At 43.8% G+C, this 14,192-nt stretch overlaps 1 protein-coding gene across 1 annotated transcript in view; it reads right to left on the reverse strand.

The window, feature by feature from the left end:
* Positions 1-12,968, reverse strand: part of LOC308332083 (focal adhesion kinase 1-like) — a 68,987-nt gene extending 56,019 nt beyond the window's left edge. Inside the window, 2 exon segments of the mRNA XM_080787715.1 lie at positions 3,781-3,807; positions 12,861-12,968. Coding sequence (XP_080643841.1) covers positions 3,781-3,807; positions 12,861-12,879 — 46 coding nt within the window. The 5' untranslated portion in view covers positions 12,880-12,968.
* Between the last annotated feature and the right edge of the window lie 1,224 nt (positions 12,969-14,192).

Here is a 14,192-nt window from a genome sequence, read left to right on the forward strand (position 1 = left end):
TGGATCTCAGTGGAGCCGCGACGTGATTCCACCGCCAGTGATAATCCACAGTCAAGTCTCAAGTTGGTCCAATTGTAACGCCCAGTTAGACAGCAATTAGATCAGAGAGACAAACCAAGCGAGAAATACTGATGCAGAAACAGAGAGAGAGAGAGAGTTGGCATCAATTACTCTACCCAGTGAACAAGAACCAGAGAGAGAGAGAGAGAGAGAGAGAGAGAGAGAGAGAGAGAGAGAGAGAGAAGCCAGTCAGAAAGTTTGCTTCTTCACTGGGAACGACCGAGAAGGGAGAGTGAGAGGAACAACCAGAGGACTAACAACACAGAGAAAGACAGGGAGCCGCTATGCACATGGACAGAGAGAGAGAGAGAGAGAGAGCAATTGTTTCAGATTGAATGGGAGGAAGGGAAAACAGGATCGTCCACCAGAGAGGAGCACAGCAGAGAATCAGATGGGAGAGAGAGAGAGACAGAAAGAGAGAGAGAGCGAGCAGAGGAGGGTGGAGTTAGATTTGATTAATATGCTAATCTGCTCCAGAGAGAGCTCCTCCCACTGTTGCTTATGAGACAGACCTCAGGGTCAGAACAGCCCTGATATTACGCCAGCATCAGAACTAACTCCTGGTGGAGGAGAGAGGAGATCACAGCACAATAGCATTCTTCCATCCCCTCTATGCCAACGTAGTCATTGCCAGAGTCGTGCCAAGCATGTCAACTCACGACTGTGCCAAGCACTCCGCTGTTGAGATCTTTATCAAGCTCTTTTCACACATTCTTACCCCTCTTCAACCTGCTCTTCGGGGACAACATTTTGATTGACAGCTCTAATATAGCGCTGCCTGGAGTCAGGGGCCGCGCTGGGGGCCGGTCTCCGAGGTAACCGGCATACAATGTTCCGTCAGCAGATACGGAACTGATTCAAAGAGGCCAGATGACCCCGAGATGATACAGATCGTATTTACTTCAACACTGCTACCATGTTTGCATTGGTCGTACATCTACTCTGCCATGTTTACCAGCCGATGCTGTACCATCGCTCACACTGTGAGTGGCGTTCAAAGTGTCTTTGGGGAAAATATGTGATAAATAGCTCCTTACTGATATAGTGTTTGTTCAGTAACATGAGTCTCCATCTCTCTCCAGCTCTTCATTAAACAGAAGAGAATGCATAATTGCATATGTTTTGTTTTGAGACGGAGTTGGACCTGTGGCTTGGAGTTAAGTTAACCGGTCATTGAGACAATTTACAATTTAGGCATTTAGCAGATGTTCTTAATCCAGAGCGATTTACAGTAAGCAAAAACAAGAAGAACATGGTAATGCATCAAATACATAAAAATAGTCATGAATCATACGTGAGGCGTGAGCTAAGAACCTAACAGTGGCATATCTATATAATTAAACTACCGGTATGTTTATACACGATAGAGTGCTATGTCTACATAAAATGCTATTTAAGTTACATACGTTGAGCCTATGCATACGCCTGTAAGGCAAGTGCTATGGAGTTTAATGAAATACCACTACTGGAGTAAATGAGCCAGTGTTGTCTACAGAGACAGAGCTGCAAAACAGCATGGAGCTCACTGAAATTAATGGCAGTCTGCATGCAGGTTCTTTAAATGGCAAAGAGAAAGCTAACCTGGGAATATTATGGGTGTGAATCTATCATGGTCGAAGGAGAATTGAGTGATTTGGGTGATTTGGAAAACCCCCTGGTCCCGCCCTGGTAACAAGATGTGCACATGCACGCACTACAGTGGGGACTCACACACAACAGGCCAACAGCACCCACTCCATCATGATTGGAGGAAGGCCCCTCTCATCCTGATTGGATGAAGGCCGGCTAACCCTAGCCAAAAACGAAACCTACGTTTTTTTTATCCCAGGGGCTAACTGGGGACAGGGAGGAACTCCTTATATGGTCAGCACACTCTATAGTAGGGAGGATTCTAAAAATATATATATATTTCCATTCGGGTATGGGACACAAAACACAACAATGACATCAGCAATGATATATCTCAAACATAATTAAATCTGGGTACACGTTGGAATAGAAATAAATTGGGTACACAAAAGGGGGGGGGGGGGGATAAAGAGGTGGGGCAGAGGTGGGGTTTGTATAGGAAGGGGGCGGGGAAGCACAAATATATATAAAATACCGGTATCTAAATACTGAATCGAGCATCTTAAAAAACTGTCTGGGGTGTTTGCAAAAGCCTGAGTAGATAATGATTTAACTTAAGTGAAATATCCCTTTAATACTCACTCGCTAGTCTGCTTATTATCCACTAATATAACAGCATTGTGTGTGTGTGTGTGTGTGTGTGTGTGTGTGTGTGTGTGTGTGTGTGTGTGTGTGCTCATAAGTGTGTGCATATGGTGAATCTGTGCGTGTGTGTCCAGAGCACTATCCAGATGCCAGCTGCCCTTAATCAAAATTGACATTTATATGGCTCAACACATCAGAGTCAGCTGAATGGACCTCAATGAGTTACCACACACACACACACACACACACACACACACACACGCACACACACACACACACACACACACACACACACACACACACACACACGTGACTATTAACTGTTATCTTATTTGCCAGACACAGCCTCACTAAACCACAAAATCAAAAATGTGAGCGCTGTTTCTATTCCTGTGTACGTGTATATATATGTGTGTGTGTGTGTGTGTGTGTGTGTGTGTGTGTGTGTGTGTGTGGGGGGGGGGGGGGGGGGGGCTGTGTGTACTTCCTATACAACATGTCCCCTCAATCTCAATCTCGGGCTCTAGCCATTTTCATGAAAATTTGGTGGGAGTCGAGATTTTACACGCGTGTGTGTGTGTGTGTGTCTGTGTGTCTGTGTGCATGCGTGTGTGCGCGAGTGTGCGTGCGTGCGTGCGTGTGTGTGTGTGTGTGTGTGTGTGTGTGTGTGTGTGTGTGTGTGTGTGTGTGTGCAGGCTATTGAAAGCCCTTTGTCATTTGGCCGGATGTGGTAGTGAATGGGAAGAGATCTATTGGGACTGAGCCAACAGTCAGTCAGTCTGTCGTCACAGAGCAATGTATAGCCAGGGTGACCAGTGAGGGACAGCAACACCACCATCTGACAGATGCAGGTACTACCCGAGACAATCCATCATAGTTATTATCAATCATGGATTAGTGGCCTCATTAATTATCAAAGAAGGACGATTATACAAATGCCTTCTTCAATCAGTAGTTCTACATTGTTTTTATTACATTTTTCGTGCCAAGGACCCCCAAAATCATGTCTCTGCTGTTTTTTTTAACCAATACAGACCTAAAAGGTGTCCAATAGCACTGATTTATTTCTCCCGACAGCAACCATATGTATTTGGCAGCGGACCCCCCAACAGAAAATCTTTTGTGCCAGGGGCACCAGAAGATAAGATAAGAGTTTGAAAAAATCTAAATGATTCCAAAAACACTTTCAAGATTGTTCAAAACATTTTCAAAAATAGCAGATATACAAGCTTGTGACAGAGTGTGAGCTTGTACGGTATATCTGCTATTTTTGAGAACCACTATTCTAAACCACAGTTTTTTCTGAAAAGCTGTGTTGCTCAAATTAAAAAAAACATGGATGCTTTCCATTGTTTTAACGGGTTAAATATTGTTTAGCCATGTCTGTATTTGTTGAAATTCATGAGTCATGAGCTTCAGATGACAACACAGTGTGTGGACTTTGAAGTGTGTGAGATACTTCCCGAAAGCCCCAACATTTGAACGACATGAAGGCCAGCCACTCACCTGTGTAGTAGGCAATCCTGGAAATATCTGAAAGACAAACAAAGAGAGAGAGAGATTAGATATAGATGTGACTTCATCAATGTGTAACTATAGAATGCTTCCTTCCTTGACATAGACGGACAGCTATTATATACAGTGTTCAATAGTCTGATAATCCCACAGTGCCCTTCGAGCATACTTTTTGCCTAATTCAATTTATTTTGAATGATTTTTTGGGGGCTTTTTGCCTTCATTGATAGTGGAAAGTGGAGACAGACAGGAAATGAGGGGAGAGAGACGGGGAGTGACATACAGCTAAGTTTGTCAGGAACTGGACTGGGATGCAGGCATTAGGAGCCTAGGTGCCCGGAACGCTATACACACATAAAGCATCAAAAAGCTGATCTTCATGCTCAAAACGCGGTGCGAAGCAATGTGTTTTGAGCTTGTGGATCTGATATTTTGAATCTTGAAAAGTAAAAAAAAAAAAGTTTTATACATAAGGTTTCCACCCGACAGAGTGTCCCATATTGGATGTTAAACAATATAGAGTGAAATAAAAACTGCCAGCCCACATCTCCAGCATGCTTTCTGTTACAGTTCAGTACAGTTTCTTGCATAGGCTAGTCTGTTGTCTGTTCCCTGCAAATTACGTCAAACACTGGACTAAGTCCTGTATACTATAGCTCCCCATCTCCCACAGGAAGTATATAGAAACCCGAGACCCTATGACAGCAGCACAGATGAATTATGATATATGACTTCCCACTGATAGGGGAGCAGATAGGACCAGGTCAACGAGCTAAGTGCCTAAGTGCCTTAGACACGCTGGTGTATGCAGAGTTGCAGACATAGTGGCGAAATTACACACACACACATAGTATAGAGGTCAAGGGGATGAGTGCCTTTCACACTCATAGTATGTACACAGAAAACGTGCACCCCCCCCCCACACACACACACACACACACACACACACACACACACACACACACACACACACACACACACACACACACACACACACACACACACACACACACACACACACACACACACACACACACACACACACACACACACACACACACACACACACACACACACACACACACACACACACACACACACACACCCACCCACCCTGATGAGGGCAGGGACAGCCTGTCAGCTGATGCTAATGATGTCATGTCCATTAGCAAACCGCACACCTCTAACCACAAAGGAAATGCCATGGAGGTGAGGTGACACATCAGTGCTGTAGCCTAGGGTTATTCAGCCGATATATATACCATAATTATTCTGTGCGTATAGGCTTATTAGGCTATACACTCGTGTGTGGTCAGTGGATGAAATGATTAGCAGGAGACGCAAGTGTCGGCGCAATGAAAATAGCCGATTTACAAGCTCACAACACGCCGGGCCCACATATTTCACTTCGACTCATGTGCATGCCATGCTATTTTTTTTATCAAATGTGACTTTTACTTTAGTATCTATAATGGACTTTGTCTCTACCCTGCTATAAGTCACTGGACATCCGCGTGCAAAGCCCGTACTTCCCCTTAGTCAGTACAAAATAACATATAAAGTGCTGACCGTGTAACCGCGGATGTTAAATCGACATTCGGAACCTGTGTGCACTGTATGTAATGTATTAGTCCGTAATGTTCAATAGACATGCTAAGGAGAGCTCTTTAGCATGTGTCAGTTACGTGCTAAAGGAGCTCTCCTTAGCATATCTATTGAACAGAGTCACACACAACACAACTGTAAACTTGGATTGTGAGCACAAACTTCTAAATGTTCCTCTTTTGAAATGAATAACGAACGAACCCACACGGAAGCAGTAGTATTAGAATAAATTGATCTTTTATGTCATGCTAAGTGTCTAAATTGACCAGCACTAAAGTGACCCAGTGCTATGAAATGATGATGGTGATTGGTGATGGGGTCAACGTAATGACATTTAGATAGAGAGACCCAGGCCACTCACACCATCTGTCACTGATTTACTAAGAGACTTCCGGAAACTTTACTGTCTCCGTCTGGCGTCTGTCTGTGTCCCATCTACTTTAACAAATCAATCCATCCATCCATCCATCCATCAGCCTGTGTGTTTTCTAAGAGTTTAGTAATGAGTTCCTGGGGTTCCATTCTTCAGTTAATTTGGTTACTCTGCTGTTTGAGCCTCCGGGCATTGCAGGGAGTGTTTATATCACTATAGCCTATTAAGAAAAATTTACATACAGGATTTTGCTTTTATTATTGCAAGACTGACAATTTAACATATATTTATTTTAACCTAAAAAACAAGCCTACCAGTGACATCATCGTTACAATTCCCACAAGAACAAAGGCTTCTATTTCAGCATGCCAACTTTCCAGGGATTGAAAGCCTGCGGTTTCTATTAGCATTGGATTCCCCATTAGTGACGTCGTAGGCAGGTTTATGAACTGTCCACAGTCCACCAATTTGACTTTTTAATTGATGTTGATAATGTTGTGATGAAATGTTCTCCCCCCACTCTTTTTTACATTGTTGTTGTAATCTCGGCACCACAGAAAAAGAGGGTCCAGCCCTCAGTGTGATCTCCGAGAAGTAAATAAAGGTTCAAATGAGATGAAATGAAAGTATGAGGTGAACCACCCACTAGAGTGTCAGTAGTAGAACCATGCTAATTGCTAGCTAGCCTGCCAAGCTGCCTACATGACCCATATGTGAGAGGCGCATGGGTCACACACACACACACACACACACACACGCACACACAAGCACACGCACACACACATCTGTCGAATGGCCCCAAAACACCTGCTCCTCAAGCTGGCTCAGCATGTACAAATTCAAGAAGAGGAGAGGAGAGGAGAGGAGAGGAGAGGAGAGGAGAGGACAGGACAGGACAGGACAGGACAGGACAGGACACTAGGAGAGGTGAGGAGACTAGGAGAGGAGAGAATCAAACCAATACCACAAGCCAGCACACAGCTTTTGCAGACAGACAGAAACTCACTCACAGGAGTCTCTATGTCTGTATACGGTGTATAATTGTGCCATAATTTAATCACCACAAGTCTGCGATCATAAGTTAGAACAATAAGGAGGCGTGCGTGTGTGTGTGTGTGTGTGTGTGTGTGTGTGTGTGTGTGTGTGTGTGTGTGTGTGTGTGTGTGTGTGTGTGCCTGATACATCTAGATTCTAGCCAGACGACAACACAACCTACTGATACATCTATGGAAGTCCAAATTCAATAGTAATGGCCAGATTTTGAGAGAGAAACAAGCAGCCAGATCTATGAAAACAAGTCCAAAAGCAGCGACTAGATGCCGTGTGAGCACTATAAACCTACGGTGTACACCGTGGCTAATTGAAATTAAATAACATCTTTCTACTAAGTACAATATCACAACTTGAGCTTTCTTGAGCTTGTAGATCTGCATTATTTAAATAGATAGATAACACCAGACGTGCCAGTAGGCAGAGATCTCTGCTTGTCTGTCTACGGGAGAGCACCTTTCCCTGGGAAGTGGGAAATGAACGACAAAACACAAGTGATTATTACTTACGGCAGCAGTAGAGAGAATGGCAGTGCAAAATGCGAATAGCAGCCGGAGACTGGAGTCTAAAACTAAGTAATGCTGCATTTCTACTAAGGTTGCTGCTTGATGTATTTGTATTCTGCTTTCATTTCTCCGTTGTGAAGCACTTTGGTCAACCTTGGTTGTGTTATAATGTGCTATATAAATAAAGGCTGATTTGATAAAGGCTGAAGGTTGGATGATGTGCCAAAATATTATAACTCGGCGGTCGGAGCTTAAATGTGAAAACAGCTCCACGTTAAAACGGACAGATTGACTGACATCACCATCCTTAGAGCCCTGCAGCCTCAAGCGGGACCAAAGGTATACAAGGTGTGCATTCATTCGCTACTAGTCAGTGAAATGAAATCCCAGAGAGATTCCTTGAGGGGATTAATTAGTAATGAATGTGTGTGTGTGTGTGTGTGTGTGTGTGTGTGTGTGTGTGTGTGTGTGTGTGTGTGTGTACTGTACATTAAACTACAGTAGCATGTTTACTTGCCCAAAGCCTGTAGCAAGCAAGGCTCCTGAATCAGACCAATCTCATTTTTCAAAAGGAGAGGAGATGAAAGGAGAGGAGAGGATCGGTGTCCTCGGGGATAGTTGTCAGATATTCTGCTTTGCTGATTTGTAGCTGATGGTTAACTTTATATTGAAGCAAGTGTGTGTGTGTGTGTGTGTGTGTGTGTGTGTGTGTGTGTGTGTGTGTGTGTGTGCACAACTGTACGAGCGTGCTTTGGACAAAGGGGTGTTAATAGAGCACGTATGTGCAACATCTGGCACACGCACGCACACGCACACACACACACACACACACACACATATATGTACCTTGAACACCTGCCAGTGAGTCTCACACAAACGCACAGATGAACACAAACACAACAAGCATGCATACATGCGGACAGACAAGCTCACGGCATATAAAACATGTACGAACAAACAACAAACAGACACATGTGCCTAGTCCACACGCATCATATAAAACATGTACGAAGTGAACAAACAACAAACAGACACATGTGCCTAGTCCACACGCATCAACAGGCCACACATGTGCCGTGCCATGCTCAGTGCCATTATTCACAGCCAAATGAACACATCCGAAAAGTACATCCTCGCTGTCGAGTGGGAAACCTTGTATGTCCAAAACCGTTAAATGCATTGTTTAACCCATTAAGACCGGGAACGCATCTCTGTGTCGCCTAAACCACTTTAACCATTATTTAAAACTTTAGAGCTGTTGAAAAATAGCAGATCTTCAAGCTTCAAGCTGCTACTTTTGATAAATCGTGAAAACGTGTGCTAATCTTTGAATATATTTTCTAGGGGGCGTGTCCCTGGAACAACATATTGTCAGATGGGGGTCCGCAGCCAATTACATATAATTTTTGGGGTCCTTGACATGAAATAGTTTGAGAACCACTGACATAGAAACATATATATTATATATATATATTTATTTATTTATTTTCTTCAGAAAACTGTCATGATTTAGAAGACATTTGTAGAATCTGGTCTCAGGTGTCAATTTGGGGTTGCATCTCGAGGCGTTGCGAGGTTGTACTGTTGGATCTGCCATTTTATCAGGCAACGCTGTTGAGTGAAGTAGGGCATTGATTTTCAACAAAGTGTATAAAGTTGAAATATGGCGATGCAAGGTTTCTGCCCGACAGCGATGCCATGCTGTACGTCTGCCCACACAGATGACTCTGATGCCAGATGCCCACGAAAGTAAAAAATAAGGTCATGCGAATAATGCATGAATGCTCGATTGCTCACACATTTCACGCGCGCCTAAATGGCAACCATGTACAGACCAACTTACCGAAGTGGTTCAGGTGTGGTGGTTAATGTCGGGGCTTATTGGAGCAGTATGCATGTTAATGTTCTGTAACTGTAGCATGCTGAACACATATGTATGATTTAGCAATACAGGACAAATGGATTAGCTGAATGGATCACCCGCGCAGGCCACCCTTCCTTTTCTCGATGAAATTTAATTTTTGGTTGATATTCTTCATGTCATGTCTATAAATTGATTGCATAGGGCCTAAATAGAAAAAAGACCTCAAGAACTTCGTTTTTTGGTGGCATCTCTTTTGGATAGCACCTGACTGACAGTCAGTCACTCATATTTGATACAGTCTGTTTCTAGCGAAAATGTTAATAATTCGGCGGTTAATAATTCTCTCAGTCAGTTGATTCTTTATATCCATATGAGTCAAACCGCTGGGATCATTTGTTTATTTTTGGAACACAGTTCTTATTTGACGCGATATGAAGTTTTTCAAATTCAGTAGGGGGGGGAGGCGGTTAAATGCAAACCGGGTAGGATGTGAAATGACAATGACGCTCCTCCTCCTGTCATGTCACTTGGAGTGGAGGCACACTGGAGGATGCCTCCGTACAATATTCTAAACTTCTCGAAATGTACAGAAACAAGGCCATTTCTCGCGGAATGGTAGAGAACAGCTACATGCAGTTCTATCTGCAATGTCAGATTGTTGTTGGTTACCACGGTAACCAAAGCAGATATGTCGATGCAGGGCGGCTTTACGTTGAGTTGTTAAAATCAGTCTGAATGCACAGATCGGATCTGGTCACTTGCAAACGGTAGTGTGAATGACTGAATGACTGGGCCAAAAGATTTTGAGAAATCTGAGAAAAGAAAATCGGATTTGAATCAGATTTGACTTGATGTGACTGCAGTCTAAAGCCGGCCTTAGAGCACTTCTTTCCTACAGATCTTCTGCGACTGAAAAATGTATGAACGGAGCAGTAAATAAATAGGTCCCTTCCATCAGTGAAGAGAAACAGAGCGTGGGCCTCGTTGGGTCGGCTATGAGAATAAACTTGTAGTCGATGTAGTGTAAAATTAAGAGAGCCTATAGTCTGACATGGGAATATTACGCATGCACATTCCCACTACGCCGAGGAAGAAATGCTGCTTAAATTATTTCACATCAGCCTTATGGTAGCACTATAACATGGTTTTACCTATAACTGCACTGATCTGTGTACAACTTTGTATGCGCCACCTAGAGGCCCTGCATCTGCCTGTTATAGCGCCACCATGAAACCGATGTTTGCAAAACACATTTCTTTACATTACTCATACAGATTGTATCCATACATCACGCACATCGGTATACAACATTATCTATCACAAACACTCATATCTCCTAACCTGTGCCCCGAAGGGCACTTCTTCTAGTTACGGCTCTGTTCCATTTAGTGTGCAGTGGGTTCTCAAACTTTTTTTAATTTATGGGTACATTAGGTTCCATTTGTAAACTCTCAGAGTTACACACCTGTACGGGGCCCATTTGGAACCCACTCAAGGACACTTTGGGACCCACTGGAGCGTTTCCAGTGAGCCAACACGCACAATAGCAGAACCCTGACTCTGTTAGACCAGACTGGAACAGAGCCTATATTAATTAGTATCATCGTTCTTTCCAAAATGTAGTGTGTGCATAGAGGCTCATTGAACCTGTGGCCTCCTCGTTGCACAAAGGTTTCTCCAACACCCTGCTGCCATGCCACCTGTCCTGCAGAGGATTCTGTCCGTTAAGCCCGTTTTGGACTGAGTTCGATTAAAAAAAGGCTTCTAAATCCTAACATCTTTCTGAAAAACCCATGTTTCTATGTCAGTGGTGCCCAACCTTTTTCATGTCAAGGACCCCCAGAATTATCTCTATTGGGCCACGGACCCCCATCTCAAAATATGTAGTTCCAGGGACCCCCCAAAAGCAAATATTTCAGTTAAAAATGTTATATATTCAAAAATAGCAGACCTATTATTTTTTACCTGCTATTTTTCAATAGCTAAAGTATAACATGATGCTTAAAACACCAATAGGGGTTCCCGCCCCAAAATGGGTTAATGAAGAACAGTAATTAAGCCTGATTTATACTTTGTTGCAGGCCGGTGTCTGGTCGTGCTCATAGCAGATCTACAAGCTCACAAGCATGTCACGAATGTGACACGTTGTGAACTTCTAGATTACGCATTAGAAGCACAATATCAGTCACCAGAACCAAGGACGTGTTGAATCTAACATGGAGTTCGAACTTATGATGGGTTTGTGATAGGAAGGGGGCAATCTGATAATACTGAATAAGCAACTTAAAAGCTGTCTGGGGTGTTCACAAAAGCCAGAGTAGACGTTAATTATAGTGAAATATTGCTTTAACACAATACATACATAGCACGACAGAAAGGAGAAACAGAACGAAATCTACATGTGTGGCTTAGTTATTATAGCAGCACTTCTTCTTTTGCAAATTCACCATTAATAATGGACCTAGGTTCAACTAGCAGAGAAATATGAAAACACACACTGACTGAAATATAGATGATGTAACCCAGAAACTATAGGCTACACAGATCCGCAGGGCTATTGTTACTGTATGCCTTGCCTACACACACGCACAGTCGCGCACACACACAGTCCTAGTACATAACTGCATGCATGTGCACAAAAAACACTTGGAACAGCACGCTAGAAAAAGTGTACAAGCATGTATTCAAACTTAAGACAACCCGTCCCACACATATTCCATTATTGTCCTCCTCTCTCTCGCTCTCTCTCTCTCACAGACACACACACACACGTGCGTGCTCTCTCATGCACACACCTCCTACTCAAATGCATACACACAGTGTATGAAGCTCTCCCGTCACAACCGTTCGCTGCAAGCTGCAGTCTCACTTCCCACTGACTCACCCACAGCCACACAGACACACATGCACAGCACGCACACACACACACACACACACACACACACACACACACACACACACACACACACACACACACACAATATCTGAAACTATATTAATTACCTTCATTTCTGTGCCTCTTCACACACATTGTACAGACTGACGTGTGAACGTGCACGCATGCACGCACGCACGCACACCATTAGAGAGTGACAGATGGCAATCTGCAGTGGGACGTCATTATGTAAGTCAGCAGGTCAATAGAGTACAGCAGAGAGCATAGCACAGCCGTACTGTTACTACAGAATAAAATTGAATAAAGTGTTTTGATCAACTGGAGCTGCTTAACAACAATATTTTTTACTGTATGTACTTTGAGTCTGCATATCGCTGGTGGTTTCCAACTAGGCCGACCACATTTGGTCTGGATCTGGATCATGAACTGAAATCACTCCACTTCAATGCACACTAAACAGGCAAACACATGGTATACACACACACACACACACACACACACACACACGGAAAGGGACACATACACAAATGTGCTCAGCTGTGCTTTGAAAATTCGGCACGCTGGTGCAGCTGCATTCATTCAACGCTCACATGTGTAACACCACATAAACACACACTGCTGCATACACACACACACACACACACACACACACACACACACACACACACACACGCACGTAATGTGGTTTCTGCACAAACACTACCCACAAAGTACACACAAACACACACTGACCGATAAACTATTTTATATACTGTAAATAAAAAGAAAGATCCTTACCATAGTACAGTCCTTCCATTAAATATTCTTGTCAGAAGAGAAGAGAAGAGAAGAGAAGAGAAGAGAAGAGAAGAGAAAAGAGAAGAGAATCCCAAGGGTACAGAGCAGATACAAGGACCAGTCTCGTGGTGGCGTTCGTTGATAGATGCTGTGCGAGATAGTCAAGCCAACATAGCGTTGATTGCTAACGCTGACTTTACCTCACTGGCCTGAGCCCTTCCTATACTACCAGCGCCACTACACTGAACACACACAAACACACACACACACACACACTACAGCACGCGACACGTGAGGGAGAGAGAGCACAGAGAGCACAGAGAGAGAGAGGGAGGCGTGTGCACATACAAGGGGGCAGCCTCCCTTGACAGAGAGGGGGATGGAGGACAGAATGAGAGAGGGAGAAGGAGGAGGAGGAGGAGGAGGAGGGGGGAGGGGTGTCTTTGTGTCCCAGGAGAAGGAGGGGGGAGAGCAGAGTGCAGAGAGTAGATAACGGGACAGAGAGAGAAGATGATGAGAGGAAGAGGGAGACGGGGAGAGGAGAGGGTTAAAAAGACCAAACCACAGGGTGGAAAGAAGAGAGCAGCGGTGAAGGACACATGAAAGGAAGAGCAAAGAGAAGGCAGAGAGAGAGAGAGAGAGAGAGAGAGCGGGAGAGCAAGCAGGAGAGAGAGATTTAAGAAGAATGGATCATGTTGAGTGTAAGTGTATATGTGTGTGCATGTTGCCTGCCTGAGGCTTTTCTGTTCCTCTGCTAGCCGCTACCCACAGAGCTCTTATAAGTCACTCCTCACCTTTAAAGAGAAACGCTGTCCTCACACCATTCCTCCCACCATACTTCTCAACTCATCAGTGCCATTTATAAGCCTTGTAAAAAATCACACCTGTGTGAACCGAGTGGTGCAACTCCCCTCTCCCCCTGCCTCTCTCTCTCTCTCTCTCTCTCTCTCTCTGTAATTAGCAGGCAACAGTGCAACACTATCTCTCTCTCTGTTTCTGGCACAACAGCGCCACTTTTGCCTCTACTGGTACTCAGCTATATTTCCGTGCTCACATACACACATTGCTGCGTATAGGAGTGGCTAGCACGGTAGCACCACTCAAAAATCACACTGTAAAATCTCCAGTGTTCATTTAACTACTTTGTCTTCTTCAAAACACTCTCTCTCTACCTTTTTTCACTGAGGAACACAATAAAGCAAAATAAAAACTAAGCTATAATGACTAAAACCAAGACTAAATATACTAAAAATTTTGTCAACAAAAACTAGACTGAAATGTTAGGGAGGGACTAGTGGAGAAGAGATCAAGCAGAACTAAAAGACAAGTCAT

This window comes from Protomyctophum bolini, assembly GCF_963924005.1.
Source record: "Protomyctophum bolini genome assembly, chromosome: 17".
NCBI classification, from domain to species: Eukaryota; Metazoa; Chordata; class Actinopteri; order Myctophiformes; family Myctophidae; genus Protomyctophum; species Protomyctophum bolini.